This window comes from Hetaerina americana, unplaced genomic scaffold (genome assembly GCF_022747635.1).
Source record: "Hetaerina americana unplaced genomic scaffold, ioHetAmer1.1.p SCAF_12, whole genome shotgun sequence".
NCBI classification, from domain to species: Eukaryota; Metazoa; Arthropoda; class Insecta; order Odonata; family Calopterygidae; genus Hetaerina; species Hetaerina americana.
Genome location: NW_027286292.1, coordinates 35,696,177 through 35,710,802, shown reverse-complemented (window position 1 = coordinate 35,710,802; position 14,626 = coordinate 35,696,177). Strand labels below are relative to the sequence as shown.

Sequence of the window (14,626 nt, the reverse complement as noted above, 5' to 3'; positions counted from 1 at the left end):
AAAATGAATTTCCACCTAGTCAAGCCTGATACTATCAAGTGTATTCCTGACTAAGTTTCTCTGACCACTTTGTTTACCCCAACAAATAATCTTCGTCAAAATATTTTGTACATTTCAAATTTAGTCCCACTTCCATAGTTTTTATTCTTTTCAACTTATCCCTACACAATTTTTCCTTTCTTATCTTCCCCCTTTCCTCATTTATAACTTCCTCCTGTCTTGTGTGTGTCGGGGGCTAACATACTGGCTTCCCACCCAGCGGGCTTTGGTTCAAATCCCGGCGGTGTTGAATATTTTTCAGAGGTATCTCGATCCCTACTTGAGGTGCTTTGTGGAGGGCACTTTCAGTGAGTACGCCGTCCGTCGGATGGGACGTTAAGCTGCGGACCCCTCGGCGCCTTTCGTTAAGAGTAGGCTAATGCCGACGCCGGGTTTCTCCCCACCCTTCATCCTTTCCTGTCCATCCCCTATGGTGCAAATGACCTCAGCTGTTGGTCACCGCCCCTAAATACTACTACTACTCCTGCCTAGTGATGATTTAATTCCTTTTCTGCATGCCAAGGTTTCTAGTAACTATGACATTATTCCTTTGCCTGAGAAAAGTAGCATTTGCACCAAAATAATATTTCTTTTCCTTCCTTTACATCTATGAGAACCTTCCGACTCTTAAGTTCTTTTCATTCCTTAGCTAAACTCAAAGAACCACTAATATCTTGTTCCACACCTAAACTTAAAACAATGTAGCTCCCTAAAATTTCTCCCCAGCCTCTTACTTAACAGTCAACACTAGTGACATTGCACACTAGTTTACAAGAAAGTAGACACTGGAATTCCAAGAGCTTAACTAACTAGACAAGCTCCATCACATCAGTTTTGCTGTCTTCAAGTTTATCACTTTTTTCTTTTGATTCTATCTAATTCTTGTTACAGTTGAATTTTATGATCAGCATGAATGCCCACCATCCCAAAAAGAACATTTTAGCAAAGGGTCAAAGTTACCCAGGAATGTCACCTCCTTCAATAGAACATAGCATAATTTCTTACATCATTGACATGTTTTGAAATGCCAATCATTAACAAAATTGCACTACATAAAAATGCATCACTACTTAAAATTAACAATAATGACCCTAGTCTTTTCTGAGTTAAAAACTTCCAGAAATGCACAAATGCTTGCAAATTTTCCAAAATTGACTTCTTTGATGGTAAGTTTGATAAGTTAAGTCAGACAGATTAGTGTTGCCTAACAGTGTTATGAATGCCCAGAAGCAAGGGATCCATGCCATATTACTCATTGTATTATCAAGTTGCCATTAAAAGAGCAGTGGGCAGATGATTACCCCACATGGCCAAAGTCACCCCATTGGAGAATAGCGATTCCTTTATAGATTGCCAAGTCATTATTTCACTGATTTTGCATCAACCTTTTCTCATAACCTCAGAAATACTGCACATTACCCCAGAGTATGGCTTCCCTTCAATGACACCCAAGAGTTATCAGATAATTTAATTTTAATAGGTGCTAAGAGCCTAGGAGTATTTACAGTGGTGCCAGAACACACAACTTTTTCTTATCAAGAAAAGTACATAGGAAACCAAGCAGAAAAACTAGCTATACCAGAATGAAGCATTCACTTAACACGAATTATTCAGTGAAATTTCAAAATTTACAGTAATTTAAAATTCTACCCTTAGATTTATACAGCCAATCACAAAGTTTTCTGTGATTTAAGCATTTGATGTCTAACTTCATTCCCTCCCTTATTTCCAGAAGAAAAGAAATAAAAAATGATGAAAATCAGTAGAGACAGGAGAAACAATTCCTCTTTGAATGCAGGAATAAGAAATGAATACAAAAATTTTAAGTACCCTTACAGAAAATGTCACACCAAAAGAAAATGTGTTTGTGACAAATATTTAATTTGGATATCACTCTTGATGTTTATGTATAACAATAAGATATTAAGAGACACTCGAAAGGCAAAAAGGAACCTCATAAACTGAGAAACTGATTGTGCCATTTTAACAGTGGCTATCCCTGTCATGAACTATTGACATGATTCCTGACATGAACCTTGACAAAATTAGAAGGCTCAGGTGTTTCAATGACAGTGTTTCAATTAGAGTTCCAGGTAATCTATGCCATGCCGTATAACTCTAAGGGTAGAAATTGTACAAAATATAGTCCATGAAGAATCTGTACCTTGGTCAGGCAATCGCAACAACATCTAATGCCAACGGAGTAATTATTTAATTGATATTTAAGGAAGGAATTGGGACACTGTCTGAATTATCCTTCCCAACATAATACGATGGTATTATTTGGGTAATGGAACTTGGAAACTAAGGATTCTGCCCACTGGGTTAGTTGTTGTGCACAGCAAGAAGAGAAGAGAGGATTCAGAGGTCCTTGTCACAAAATCATAGTATATCAGAGCTATGAGCAGTGGAAAAGAAGACTTGGAAAAGGACCACAACTGCTTGAAAAGTGGCATAGAAAATTAGGTTTCTGTAAAGGAAAGGGATTTTAGAAAACATCAAGTGAATAATGGTGATAGTAAGCAGAGATATGTTATGTTTTTTGGAGGTTAGATGTATAGGAACTGGGGATTAATGGAGCAATTTTCAGTGGTTAGTTAAAGCAATTTAGATTGGCAGGAGGAGAGCCAATGTAGATACTGAATAGCAAATTGGTTTGAATAGAAGTAATTATTGAACAGGTAAGTAATAAAATTTCATTGATGAAGATAAAAGCAGATAACCAATCTCACAATATTCTAATTTTACCTGGTGACAAGTAGTCACCGAGAGGAAAAAGTAGATTGTCTGTGAGAACAATCAGAAGACATAATTGGGAATATGCCTTAAAATAAATACTTGCAAGTAGTGGGGAATTATAATGCTTTTGAGTAAAGAGAGAAGAGGACAGTTACGTCTTGTTGAACTAATGCCCAGCCCAAAGGCAAACACAGCTGAAATTATTCTTCCTTTATGAAATATGTGATTGATCAAAAATGCTATCTCTCCACAAAACTTTTGGCAGGGCATACAAATTTTCCCTCAAAAAAAGTTTGGCAAACAACACTAAAAGAATACTTTAATGTTAAAAAGTGTAAAAATTATCTTAATAAATGAACTATTTTTGACAACTTACTATGCATCTGCTAATTACATTTTTTTTGCTGAATCTCAATTCTTGTGTGATTAACAAAAATTGGGATTCGGCAAATTTATCACACCACCATTCTTATAGAATTTAAGTATGAGTAACAAAAGTAATAACTATCGGTAAATTCAACATATTTCTATAAATAACATACATTTCAAAACAACAGTTAATACTAGCAATTTTCTTCCATTCAAAAGCCCTCATTACACCCTATTTAATTATCATTAGCAATTATATCAGCAAAATTTTATATAAAATTGAATTGCATAGAGAAGGTAGATTTATAAAACGATATGACAAAATGAGTATTGTATCAAAATTATCAGAGGAACTCGGTCGGGAATCACTCACGAAGCAAAGGTTAAATCACAGATTAAATCTCTTGCATAAATTGGAAGGATATCTCTTTAGCAATGATGTTGAAATGTATTATTAGCTTCAATGTACTACAGTGCGAGAGATCATGTCAATAACATTTGAGAGATTAAGTGTAGAACAGAAAGATTTAAGCTGCCATTTTTCCCCAAAACCATAAGGGATTAGAATAAAATAGCATTTGCCTGACCGCATTAGGAAGGAAATGTATCTTTGGTCAAGAGTAGTCTGGTGTGTTATCATCCACTACCACACACCCTAGCAGTGGCTTGCAGGGTTCTAAATAATACTAAAACTAATATAAGTAGTCTTACCTGCATGATCACGTTCCTGCAGTCTTTCCATTATGAGAGATTCCATTTCTTCGAAAGAGTCACCACTATGATGTTTCCTCTTCAAATCAACTATACTAGTCTTTGGCACAGTTTTATTTTCCTCAAATTTCTTATTATTGCTTTGACCTGAGGCACTAGTTTTTGATTTCTTCACAGAAGAATTCAACTTATTTCTACTTTCTTTCATTTCTACACTTTCACTCGTGTGTTTTACTATTGTTTTATGAACTGCATGAGAACTTCCTGAATGTTTAGTTCGACTGGAGCTATGTTTGTCATTAATACTCTTCTTTTCTTTATCACTTTTGCTGCGTGAACTTTCAGACTTGTGCTTGTTTTCAGTTTTAGAGCCTGTTTCCCGAGCTTTCTCCTTCTTTTTGCCATCAACCCCATCACTTGAATCCAAACGTTGCCTCTTGACTTTGCTGTCATGCTCATCTTCATTTCTCCTTTTATGCTTGTCTTTTGAATCCTTACTTCCCTTAATGCTCTTATGAATACTATTATCTTTTTCATGGAATTCATCCTTGGAATTATTGGTGTCCAATGCAGTATGTCCATCTTTCATCGATTTATGATTTTTGGAATCCTTGGGACTTTTTGATTCTTTATGGTCCTTATTTTCCTTCTGATGCTTCAAGTCTTTGAGAACTTTTCCATCCTTATGCTCCCTGCTACTACTATGACCCTTTCCACTTTTGTGTTCCTGTTGGCTCTTATGATGTGATGAATATTTTGATGATGATTTTAACTTATCCCTTTCTTTTGACTCACTTTTAGATTTTAATTTAACAGAATTACTATGGCTGGAATCACTATTGGAACCTTTTGAAGTAGCACTGTGAGTTTCAGTAGCATTATCAGAATTCAATTTCACTGGCACATTTGTCACAGGATGTTTCGTTGATGACAATTGTTTTATGTGACTTTCATTGATATTTTTTTTTACACAACCCTGAGAAATTTTTGACGATGAATATGAAACAGTACTACATTCAGGATCAAAAGCATCACTGCTGCTATCCACATCACTGTTCTCTTTTGATCCATCTAATTTTGATGGTATGTAAGATAAAAGTCTAGAAGAACTAGAACCAATATAAGGCTGATACTCAGGCTCTCGTATTGGACTGTCACCCCTATTCGTTGGTTTATAGAAAGCATTAGGTAATGAAGTATCACTCAACCCAGTAGGCACATAATCAGGAGTTTTTGTTGGCAATGATGATTTGTCACTGGGAGTATACAAAATTTCACTGGTGACTGCACTATCAAGAGGCGAATAGTGCACCTCCCCATAGCTTTGTGGAGTATATGGTTTATAACATGGCTTCTCACCATCAACTGCTTTTCCTAAATTTCCAGGCACATACTCTTCTCTACGTTTTGTGGATACCGGCTTGGCTTTTACCAACTGACTGCCAACATCAGTACTTGACTGTCTTTTAATTAATGTGGTTTTTGCATCCTTAGGCGTATAAGGCACTGGTATGTGTCTCTTACGAAGCTCAGATATTGGCGTAGGCTTATAAGATGGAATGGGGACCGAAACCACAGGGGTGGGAAGAGAAGGTGGTGATCTGGCAACCAGTGGTTTCAACCCTTCGATCACTTTTTCAGCCAACTTAGATGAAACTTCCTCAGTACCCCCCGAGCTGCCTGCATTCCCTGCATCTCCTTCCACAGATGATGATAACTCTGTATCACGGAGGGCTTTTTTCACTGCTTCTGAGACAAGTTGCTGCAAAATATTATGATCATCTCCTACACCAAGTAGGGAATTTGCTCCTACTTCAGCACTACCACATTCCTTAGTAGGGTTGTCTGCAATGATAAAAAACACATTTAATATTTAATTTACTGACATATACTTCAGTTACTTCCTAAAGAGACCTAAAGTGAAAATTAAAATTAGGATTTTTGAATGCAACAATTTCAGAGTGTAAAAATCATTCGCCTTGACTGGGATTCGAACCCAGATCCCTCAATATCCGCTCGAGTGCTTTAGCCACTTAAGCTACCGAGGCGTCCCAGATCGAATCCCAGTCAAGGCGAATGATTTTTACACTCTGAAATTGTTGCATTGAAATGCACATTAGCGGATGACTCCGTTAAAAGTTACTGTTGCGGCATCTCCCGCAGTTTCTTTGGAATAGGATTTTTGACTAAATCCAGATCCACACTTTTAAAATGGTAATTAAAAAATACTAATTCCAAATACAATCCTAAAATAAAATGCATAAAATATTTTAACCGTGGAAATTTTTCAAGGAAATAAAGTTGTGGCATTAGAATTGATGGGGTGTTAAATTATATAATTTGAAACTGTTCTCACAACTTAGAAACATCCAGAAAATGTATTACAACCCATTTCTATTATCAAGTCTACCGTTTCAAGGTGGAAGAAGGTACTATACTGTCTCAATCTTACCCCAAATAAAGTTTTAAATAAAAATAAAATAAATTCAAGGCAGAAAATGGATGGACACAGACTACGCATGCCTACATTTCTTAGCTTTGTCGAAGAAGACACAACCTGACATCACAGAATACAGTGAACTGTTCTTCAATCCCATATATAACCCCCTTCATTCCATCCAATATGATTATCCTTTTCTAACCCCTACCATGCTTCAATAATGACCTCTCCTCTTCCAGTCGTCAGCATGTCATCGCCAATCAAAATACTGTGCATCCATCTTTCATGCCTTCTTTGAATTTCTTCCAACAACCCTTTATCCTTCCTGACTATTCCTCATATTCCATTTGTTTTTCTTTCCATCCGCCTTACCCTTTCCATCATTCTCCAGACCTAAATCTCATAATCCTCAAATCTATGCCTATTATCTTACTTCAATGACCAACTTTCTAATTTCTACATAACCAAGCTCCATACCAATATAATAAATTGTTTCAGGCATCAATTTGTGGATATGCTCTATGATGAATAACATCAAATTGAAACACTATAATTACATATGTAAAATAAACTGTAATGAGATCTAGGTTTCACTGCAGTTGAGCATCATCAGGCCTGCAAATTCTGCACCACATATGCTTATCTTATATGATTATGAAGTTTTATTTTGACGTTATTTTCCATACCAATGTTTTCACTAGTCTTTTCTTAACCTCCTTACATCTCCCTCATCTATTACCTACTGGCCAAAGATTCTTGGACTCATGCAATTCTTCTTCTTACATATCTACTACTATAACCACCTTGGTACAGAACCCATCCAAAATAGGTAAAATATTCCCTTTTCTAGTTTTGCCCTCCTTTTTAACATTTAACTTAGCTTTCCTCTTTCTTGAAAAGAACCGTAAATAAACATCAATCTGCTTGAAGGAAACCATGGATGAATTTCCAAAGACAACAGAAAAGGATGTGGAAAATATAGCTGCACAGAATCAATTGAAGAAAGAAAAATAGAAATTAAATGTGGATTTTTTGAAGCTACAGAAGAAACTGTAAGTCACAAGATCCCTGTGCAAAGGATTAGAATTAAAACTACTAGAAATAATAGAAATGAGAACAAACATTCAAGGACTAAGGAAATTAAAGCTTAATAAAAGTTTAGGAAATTTAATCTGGAAAAGGAGATGAAACGTCTAAGCAAAATGGAGAGAACACACCATGTGGAGAAACTCATTCTAACCCTATCTAGGAAAAAACTGATATGGTCTTCAGAAACATCAGACACCACTCCAATGAACAATGGAAATCAACGTCATTAACGTAAGGAATGATGAAATGTTTATTAAACAAGGTGAAAAGATGAATGTATTACCAGAAGAATCTTTATCATAAAAATAAAATTCACCCCAGAATAATTGCAGAAAAGGACACTTATAATGATTAAGACGAGAGATTTACTACCTGGATTCCACATTTCATGCCGAGGCAAATTATTTAAGGGCGAAGAAGGTAAATTTGATAAGATACCCATGTAACTAATAATGCGAATGGGAATGGTATGCGCATTCGGAGAATATATCTATACGTATACATTTTTCCATTTACAAATGTTGATATTTAGTAGTTTAAATAATCAAAATAATACTTAGTAGTATCAAAACATTGGAGATTGCGGTAAAATAACATACTCTCCTGGAAATATATGATTGGTCTAAAATAAATTTCAACTCGAACGTCAACGTACGTCTTCAAGTTAACTCTATGTATCATGTGTAGCCCAACCTTTAAACACTTGCATCTGGATGATGTCAAATATAAGGATCGGTATACACTCAACCCCCAAGAGGAATGTCCCCCAATTGCATAGCACTAGAAGTGAATTTTTGGCGTTAGACGATCAAATCCGCCTCTCACTATTTTTGAATTACAGGGAGCTTAGCTCGTAATTTTTTAAGGCAATGACTTCCAATGAAAGTCATCACAGGGTAGGTTTTGATGAAGCCGTCCCAATGTGAGCTCGAGACATATCTAGTATCTTTAACTGCGTTACTAAATACTATCAGGTTTAGCAAGACAAACAAACTCTAAAAACCTGTTCTCTCCTGACAATAACATTCGGTCAATTTTAACAAGCAAGCGATAATGAATAAGTAACGTAAATTTGCTAACCTACTTGGAAATTGGGCTGTAATACACATCATGGGAAAATTATCCAACTCAAAATCCACATTTAGTCAATATTCTAGAATAATATGCGAACATTTAGCAATAGGTCTCCATGTTCAACCACTGTTATTTCAACGTATTTAGCCGAGGAAGACAAACAAAGATCAAAGAGAAAATTTTCCCTCCAATAACAATGCCTGCGCTAAACGCACGCGGAGACTAATTACGACGCATTTAAGTAATTAATTCTATTAATGTGCGCGTCTAACAGTCTTTTGAATTAATATAATTCGATCAATTAATTAAAGCCTCTAATTATGCTCAACACATACACCTCCAGAATAAGCCATTCTAGGATTATCAGTAAGCCATTCTAACATTCCAGTTTCAGACTTATTCGAGATCACTCAAAGGAATAGATCCCACGTTAATTCCTATCTAGCGACACAATGTCACAAAGCATTCTCCATGCGGCACATCTCCTAACATAAAACATGATTAGATGATTAGTTAATTTACATGATTTGTAATCGACTAAAGCGGGATATTTAGAAAGGTACTTGCCCCGTTTTACATGCCTATAGTGACAATATGACCTGTCACAAAGGCCACTGTCATAAAACGGACAGTTAATAGATTGGAAATATCCTGAAGAAGGAAGCATTCTCAGGTAATTTTTTGAAGTAGTCAACCAAACATATCACTCTCGTTCCTGGTTGAGCTGTTGATGCAATTTCGGTTTTTGTGGCACACTTCGTTCGACATTTTGTTAACTAGGCACTTTAATGGAAATATAATTTCAACTAATTTAGCATTTAAGCCTTATATATCACACAATTTATGAATCATTTCCATTTGCAAAAAATAGTTGAACATCTGAGGATGAATTAACGAACAAATGAATATCTGTATACACCAGTAAAAAAATTAAATATTGTAAGGACATAGAACAGCTTGGGACTCCAGAGCCATTCAAGATTGCTACTAGCGCCAGTATGCTTGGCAAACAGTTCCAAATTCAGCCGCAAGACGACTAAATATTCCCAAACCAGAGCCAAATAAAACAAATTCTTCAATTTTATGGCCAAAAATAATGAAACGCTTTTGCCAGTAATTTAAATGACAATATTTACCACTGGATGATATACGAATTCATTAGAGTCACCGCTCTCGGCTGCGTAAAACGTGGTTTTTATTTTGGCTTCATGGTAAACTGACCTAATTTCTCAAAACTATTTTGCCAATATTGAAGCCGAATTCGTGCAAAAAATGTTACAAAGTCTAAATAAATCATAAAGATAAATTTTATGTGATAATTTTATTAATTCCTTATGTTAAACGTTTCAAAAGTGTGAGCTCTAACAATGTTAAATGTATAGTTAGGTATTATCCCATCGATTTTCACCCGAGAATCGCTGGAATTAAATAATTTTTCGTGTTTTCACTGTTTGCTCTTTCTAAACTCGTTTCTCCGGAAAAAACAGATTCAAGAATCTCACAACACGGCTGAAGTCCCACACCAAATCCAAACCTCATTTATCAAAAAAAGGATAAAGATGCTCCTTTTGAAGAATCCCAATCTATAAGCCCTAATGCGGTCATGACGAATCGCTGAAGACAACATAATCAGGTGCCGGTTACGTTGCCTTATGATGAAACCATGGTCATCAAAAATAAAAATTCTAGTGGTAATAGCAAAGTTAATCTTCCATCATTTATGTCTAGTATGAAAAAGATTTCTACCCAGATTCACCAGGGAGAGTGTCTTAGACCCTTTATACCTACGTCTCTTAACAAAGCACATTCATCCAACATTTGATACTACGATAAGCCTATCTTCATTTATTCATGCTTCGTTCACTCCATCTAAAATGCCTAGCCTATTCCTAACCCTTCCTCACTTCCAAAATATTCTCCCATCTATCAGTCTTCAATGTGGTATCGTTCGTCGATGGCTCAGTAACAGTAGACGTAAATTCCATTGCACACTATGAAATGATTTGATAGGCCTTGTAATCGTCTCTTTAGAATTATTGCATCTCATAATTTTCCAGCCTGTATTAAATGGATTAAAATCAACTCCATGAAGATTCATGATTAGAGTATGTGTTTTAAAATGATATCGACAAATGATGACTATGGATCAACACATTTGTCGATGCTATTTCAGTTATCATGGTCTTGGCAGTTTGACACTCAGATATAATCCAGAAATGGCATTAGTTACTTTTATGGAATAACTATTGATACCATTTCAAGTGGTCGATGCCATAATTGCATCCTTAACCAAATACTTATGGGCATACCTGGGGGTCATCTCCTTACCTATCGGGAAGGAGATGACCCCCAGGATAGTGATCTTACTTAAGCCTCTCAATTGTCACAGTATTTCCATTTTGCCTTTTTATAGATGATTCAGATGGATCAATTTTCGCATGTGCCATACCTCGGAGAAGTAAAAGACTTCCATCAGTAGAATGCTAGACAGCAGTCACTTTATCCGTAGCATACTTTTCTGGCCAACCTTATTTCTAGGCCAGGCAAGTTGCTTGTGATCAAAAAGTGAGCAAGCTGCTGGTAAAAAAGCTCTCATAATTTATTCTCATCTATATGTGGTGTTATGCAAAATCTTGGATTTTCTTAGGAAGTTTCCACAGCATATGAAGAAATGTAATTAACTTACTTCCCATGGTTTTCCTCTTAGGAGTCAGTTCGTCCCTGTTGTTCCTTATTGTATTTCTATAGCCTGTAAAAACATGCTAATGGTATTAGATAACACGGAACTAAAATATTTTAATATTAATTATTCAAATATTGACATTAATTGTTCAAATATTAAAATAAATACAATAAACAGTTGAAATTCCATCATGTATTTACCTTCTTTAGGTTTCGAGGAAACTTTTTTTATTCCTCCATGACATCTTCACCGAGCCGCTTTATTTCCAAGGAGATTTCCTTTCCTGTAAAATACATTAAAATAAATTAACGTTCTCTTTCTATAGAAAGATTAACAAGTTCATACAAACGAATGGAGAATTTACAAAAAAACATATTTCAGCATAGTTTTAAAGTTAGCAAAACAATATTTTTTATGATTCACTGACTTAACTTAGAATTTCGTCTTGGTTACTTGGTTCATGTCAATGCTTTGAGTTGGTTTACAGAATTTCATTACACGTTCATTCGATCAATGAAGAAGAGTCCTTGGTGAAATATAATGTACTCTCAATATATTTATTCCCAAAAATATTTAAGTTTGACAGCTCTTATTTATGTAGGAAGTGGTCCTTTCGGGTTTTCTTCCACGTGTATCCATTTTCCGGACAATATTTCGGCAACGTTCCAGTTGGCTTCCTCAGGTCCACTGAAGTGCCGATGCAGTTTCAGTTTCAGTTTTATAGGTTTTTATTTCCGTATTAGAACAGTATACAAGAGATATATAAAATATATGGAAATATAACAAAAACAATACGGAAACCCCGTTTTAGGATAGACTCCTCTTCGGGGTGGAAAAAATAAATATTGACAGGCTACAAAGATGGTAGCGTTTGCGGAAAACCGATGCAGTTTTCAGTTTTATAGGTTTGGTTTTGGTCCAATATATATACCCTCCGTTTGGCGCCTATTTTGTGGAGGTGTGCTCTGATTCGTTGAAATCCTTGAGGACACGTTTACAAGGATAAAACCACAAAATAGGCGCCAAACGGAGGGTATATATATATTGGACCAAAACCTGCATCGGCAAGTGGTCTGGCGGAGGTTTTACGGGTTTCCCTCCGCCCTTGGGTGAATGCCGGGCCAATACCGCTCCCGCAGAAAAGAAAAGAAAGGTTTTCCGCAAACGCTACCATCTTTGTAGCCTGTCAATATTTAGTTTTTCCACCCCGAAGAGGAGTCTATCCTAAAACGGGGTTTCCGTATTGTTTTTGTTATGTTTCCATATATTTTATATATCTCTTGTATACTGTTCTGATACGGAAATAAAAAACTATAAAACCGAAAACTGAACTGAACTGCATCAGCCCGACAGGCAGGTGAGAGTGCGAGTGGATGGACATCTCTCTTCTCCCTTCCCCTTACTCGCGGGCGTCCCTCAGGGCACCGTCCTCTCCCCTCTCCTCTTCACCTTGTTCTGCTGGGACATGCCCACGGACAAAAATCACGGCAAACGAATCACACTCGCACAGTATGCCGATGATACAGCACTGCGGATACGGGCGCAGCGTGTGGAAACGGCCGTGAGGCACCTGCAGCGTGCTACATCCACCCTGGAGGGATGGTTCCAGAGATGGCGCCTGCGACCGAACCCCCACAAATCCACCTTCATGGTGTTTTCCGGCTCCCGCGATTCCCGTGGAGTCGGTTTTTCACCTCCTTCCCTAAAACTCTGGGACAGGTCCCTGACCCCGTCCCCCTCCGTCTCCTACCTTGGTGTCCATCTTGACAAGCACCTCTCTTTCAGGCTGCATGTGGCAACGGTAAGGCCGAGATGCAACCGACGCGCGAACCTGCTACGTGCCGTCCGGGCTAACGGCCATGGCGTCTCCGAGGGATGCGGTGTTCTCCTATACAAAGCCTTTGTCAGGCCTGTCATGGAGTATGCCGCGCTCCCGGTTTTGCCCTTAAATAATAACATAGAGCGCTATGCATCATTTGATCGCCGGGTTTTGAGACGAATGCTTCTCCTACCTGCCGATGCCCCGAGGGAGTACGTCTATGACCGTGCTGATATTGAGCCAATCCTTCACAGTGACTAAAGTGAAGTGCCTTTTAAACCATTTGTTATACACTGTTATCCTTATGTTGTTACCGTATATCGTTTCTTTATTGTTGTTACCATTTGTTTAATTATAGTATTGTTGCTACTGTCGTCACCGTTACAGTTACGTTTGTTTCATTATTCTTGTCTTCTCCGGTGGCCTGGCGGAGGTTTTACGGGTTTCCCTCCGCCCATGGGTGAATGCCGGGCTGATACCGCTCCCGTAGAAAAGAAATCATAGGTTTTTCCGCAGCCGCTACCATCTTGTAGCCTTTCAATATTTAATTTTTCCACCCCAAAGAGGAGTTTATCCTAAAACGGGGTTTCCGTATTGTTATGTTATGTTTCAATCATATATTTTATGCATTTCTTGTACGCTGTCTCTATACGGAAATAAAGACCTATAAAACTAAAACAACTAATCTGCATCGGCACTTCAGTGGACCTGAGGAAGCCAACTGGAACGTTGGCGAAATATTGTCCGGAAAATGGATACACGCGGAAGAGAACCCGAAAGAACCACTTCCCACATCAAAAATCTCCGCGGAAGCCTACATGGAAGCTCTTATTTATGCTTAAACTGGATGCATCTAGTTTTAAAAAACAGAGTGCAAATTTATTATTACTATCAAGCATTATTTGTCGACCAAATAACTAAGCAACTCAATGTACCATATCGGACAACCTCCAATTGGTTTACAGTCATGACTGAGTATAATTTATTGATGCATTTGACTATAATTTCATAGGAAGTCACTTCAACCGGACGTCCCGACCGATGTTCATCACTTCTGGATGCACGGCCACGATTCAGCAGTTAGACTAATTTCACAAATAATCTATGCAAGGTATAGATAGATAGTAGTCTATATTAGGGCGATATTGTGGCCAAATGGTCCCATGTTCCATTTCACCCATGAGGAACGTAGAAGCGCAGCTACTCGTACATTAAATGCGCATTCTGAAGGTCAATTTCAGTTCGTATTGACTCTAAGCTATCAAAGAATACTCCTGGCTAATATGCCTGCCTATAACTGGAAGTCTGCATTGCTGAATCAATAAAGCCAAATATATTTTATGAAAATTAAATATCCACTATCTTCGGTCGTATTTTCTCGGATGAGTAGTGTTTTATTATGATATGGATTCTTATTATGTTAGTGAATTGTTTTTTTCCGTTACTCTTGTAAACAAATTTATAACAAAACTTCTACAAAACAAAAATATTACAGACATAGAAAAGGAAAATTACCCGAGTTTTTATGAAATAAGAAAACAGGACAGGATGTTGTGACATGAAGTGAAACGAAAATAATCCTGGATCCGATTTTGTACATAGAATGTATTTCTTATCGATGACCCTCGCGTACTCACACGTGTTAATATCCATTCTAGTCTTT

General features: G+C 37.1%; 1 protein-coding gene across 2 annotated transcripts in view; it reads right to left on the bottom strand.

Moving 5' to 3' along the window:
* Positions 1 to 9,330, bottom strand: part of LOC139685782 (RNA exonuclease 1 homolog) — a 70,766-nt gene extending 61,436 nt beyond the window's left edge. For both annotated transcript variants that reach the window (XM_071582897.1, XM_071582898.1), the window contains exons 1-2: positions 9,029 to 9,330; positions 3,859 to 5,703 (exon numbers count right to left, since the gene is read on the bottom strand). In XM_071582897.1, the coding sequence (XP_071438998.1) occupies positions 3,859 to 5,703; positions 9,029 to 9,128 (1,945 nt within the window). In that variant the 5' untranslated portion in view covers positions 9,129 to 9,330. The remainder of the gene's footprint in view (positions 1 to 3,858; positions 5,704 to 9,028) is intronic.
* Between the last annotated feature and the right edge of the window lie 5,296 nt (positions 9,331 to 14,626).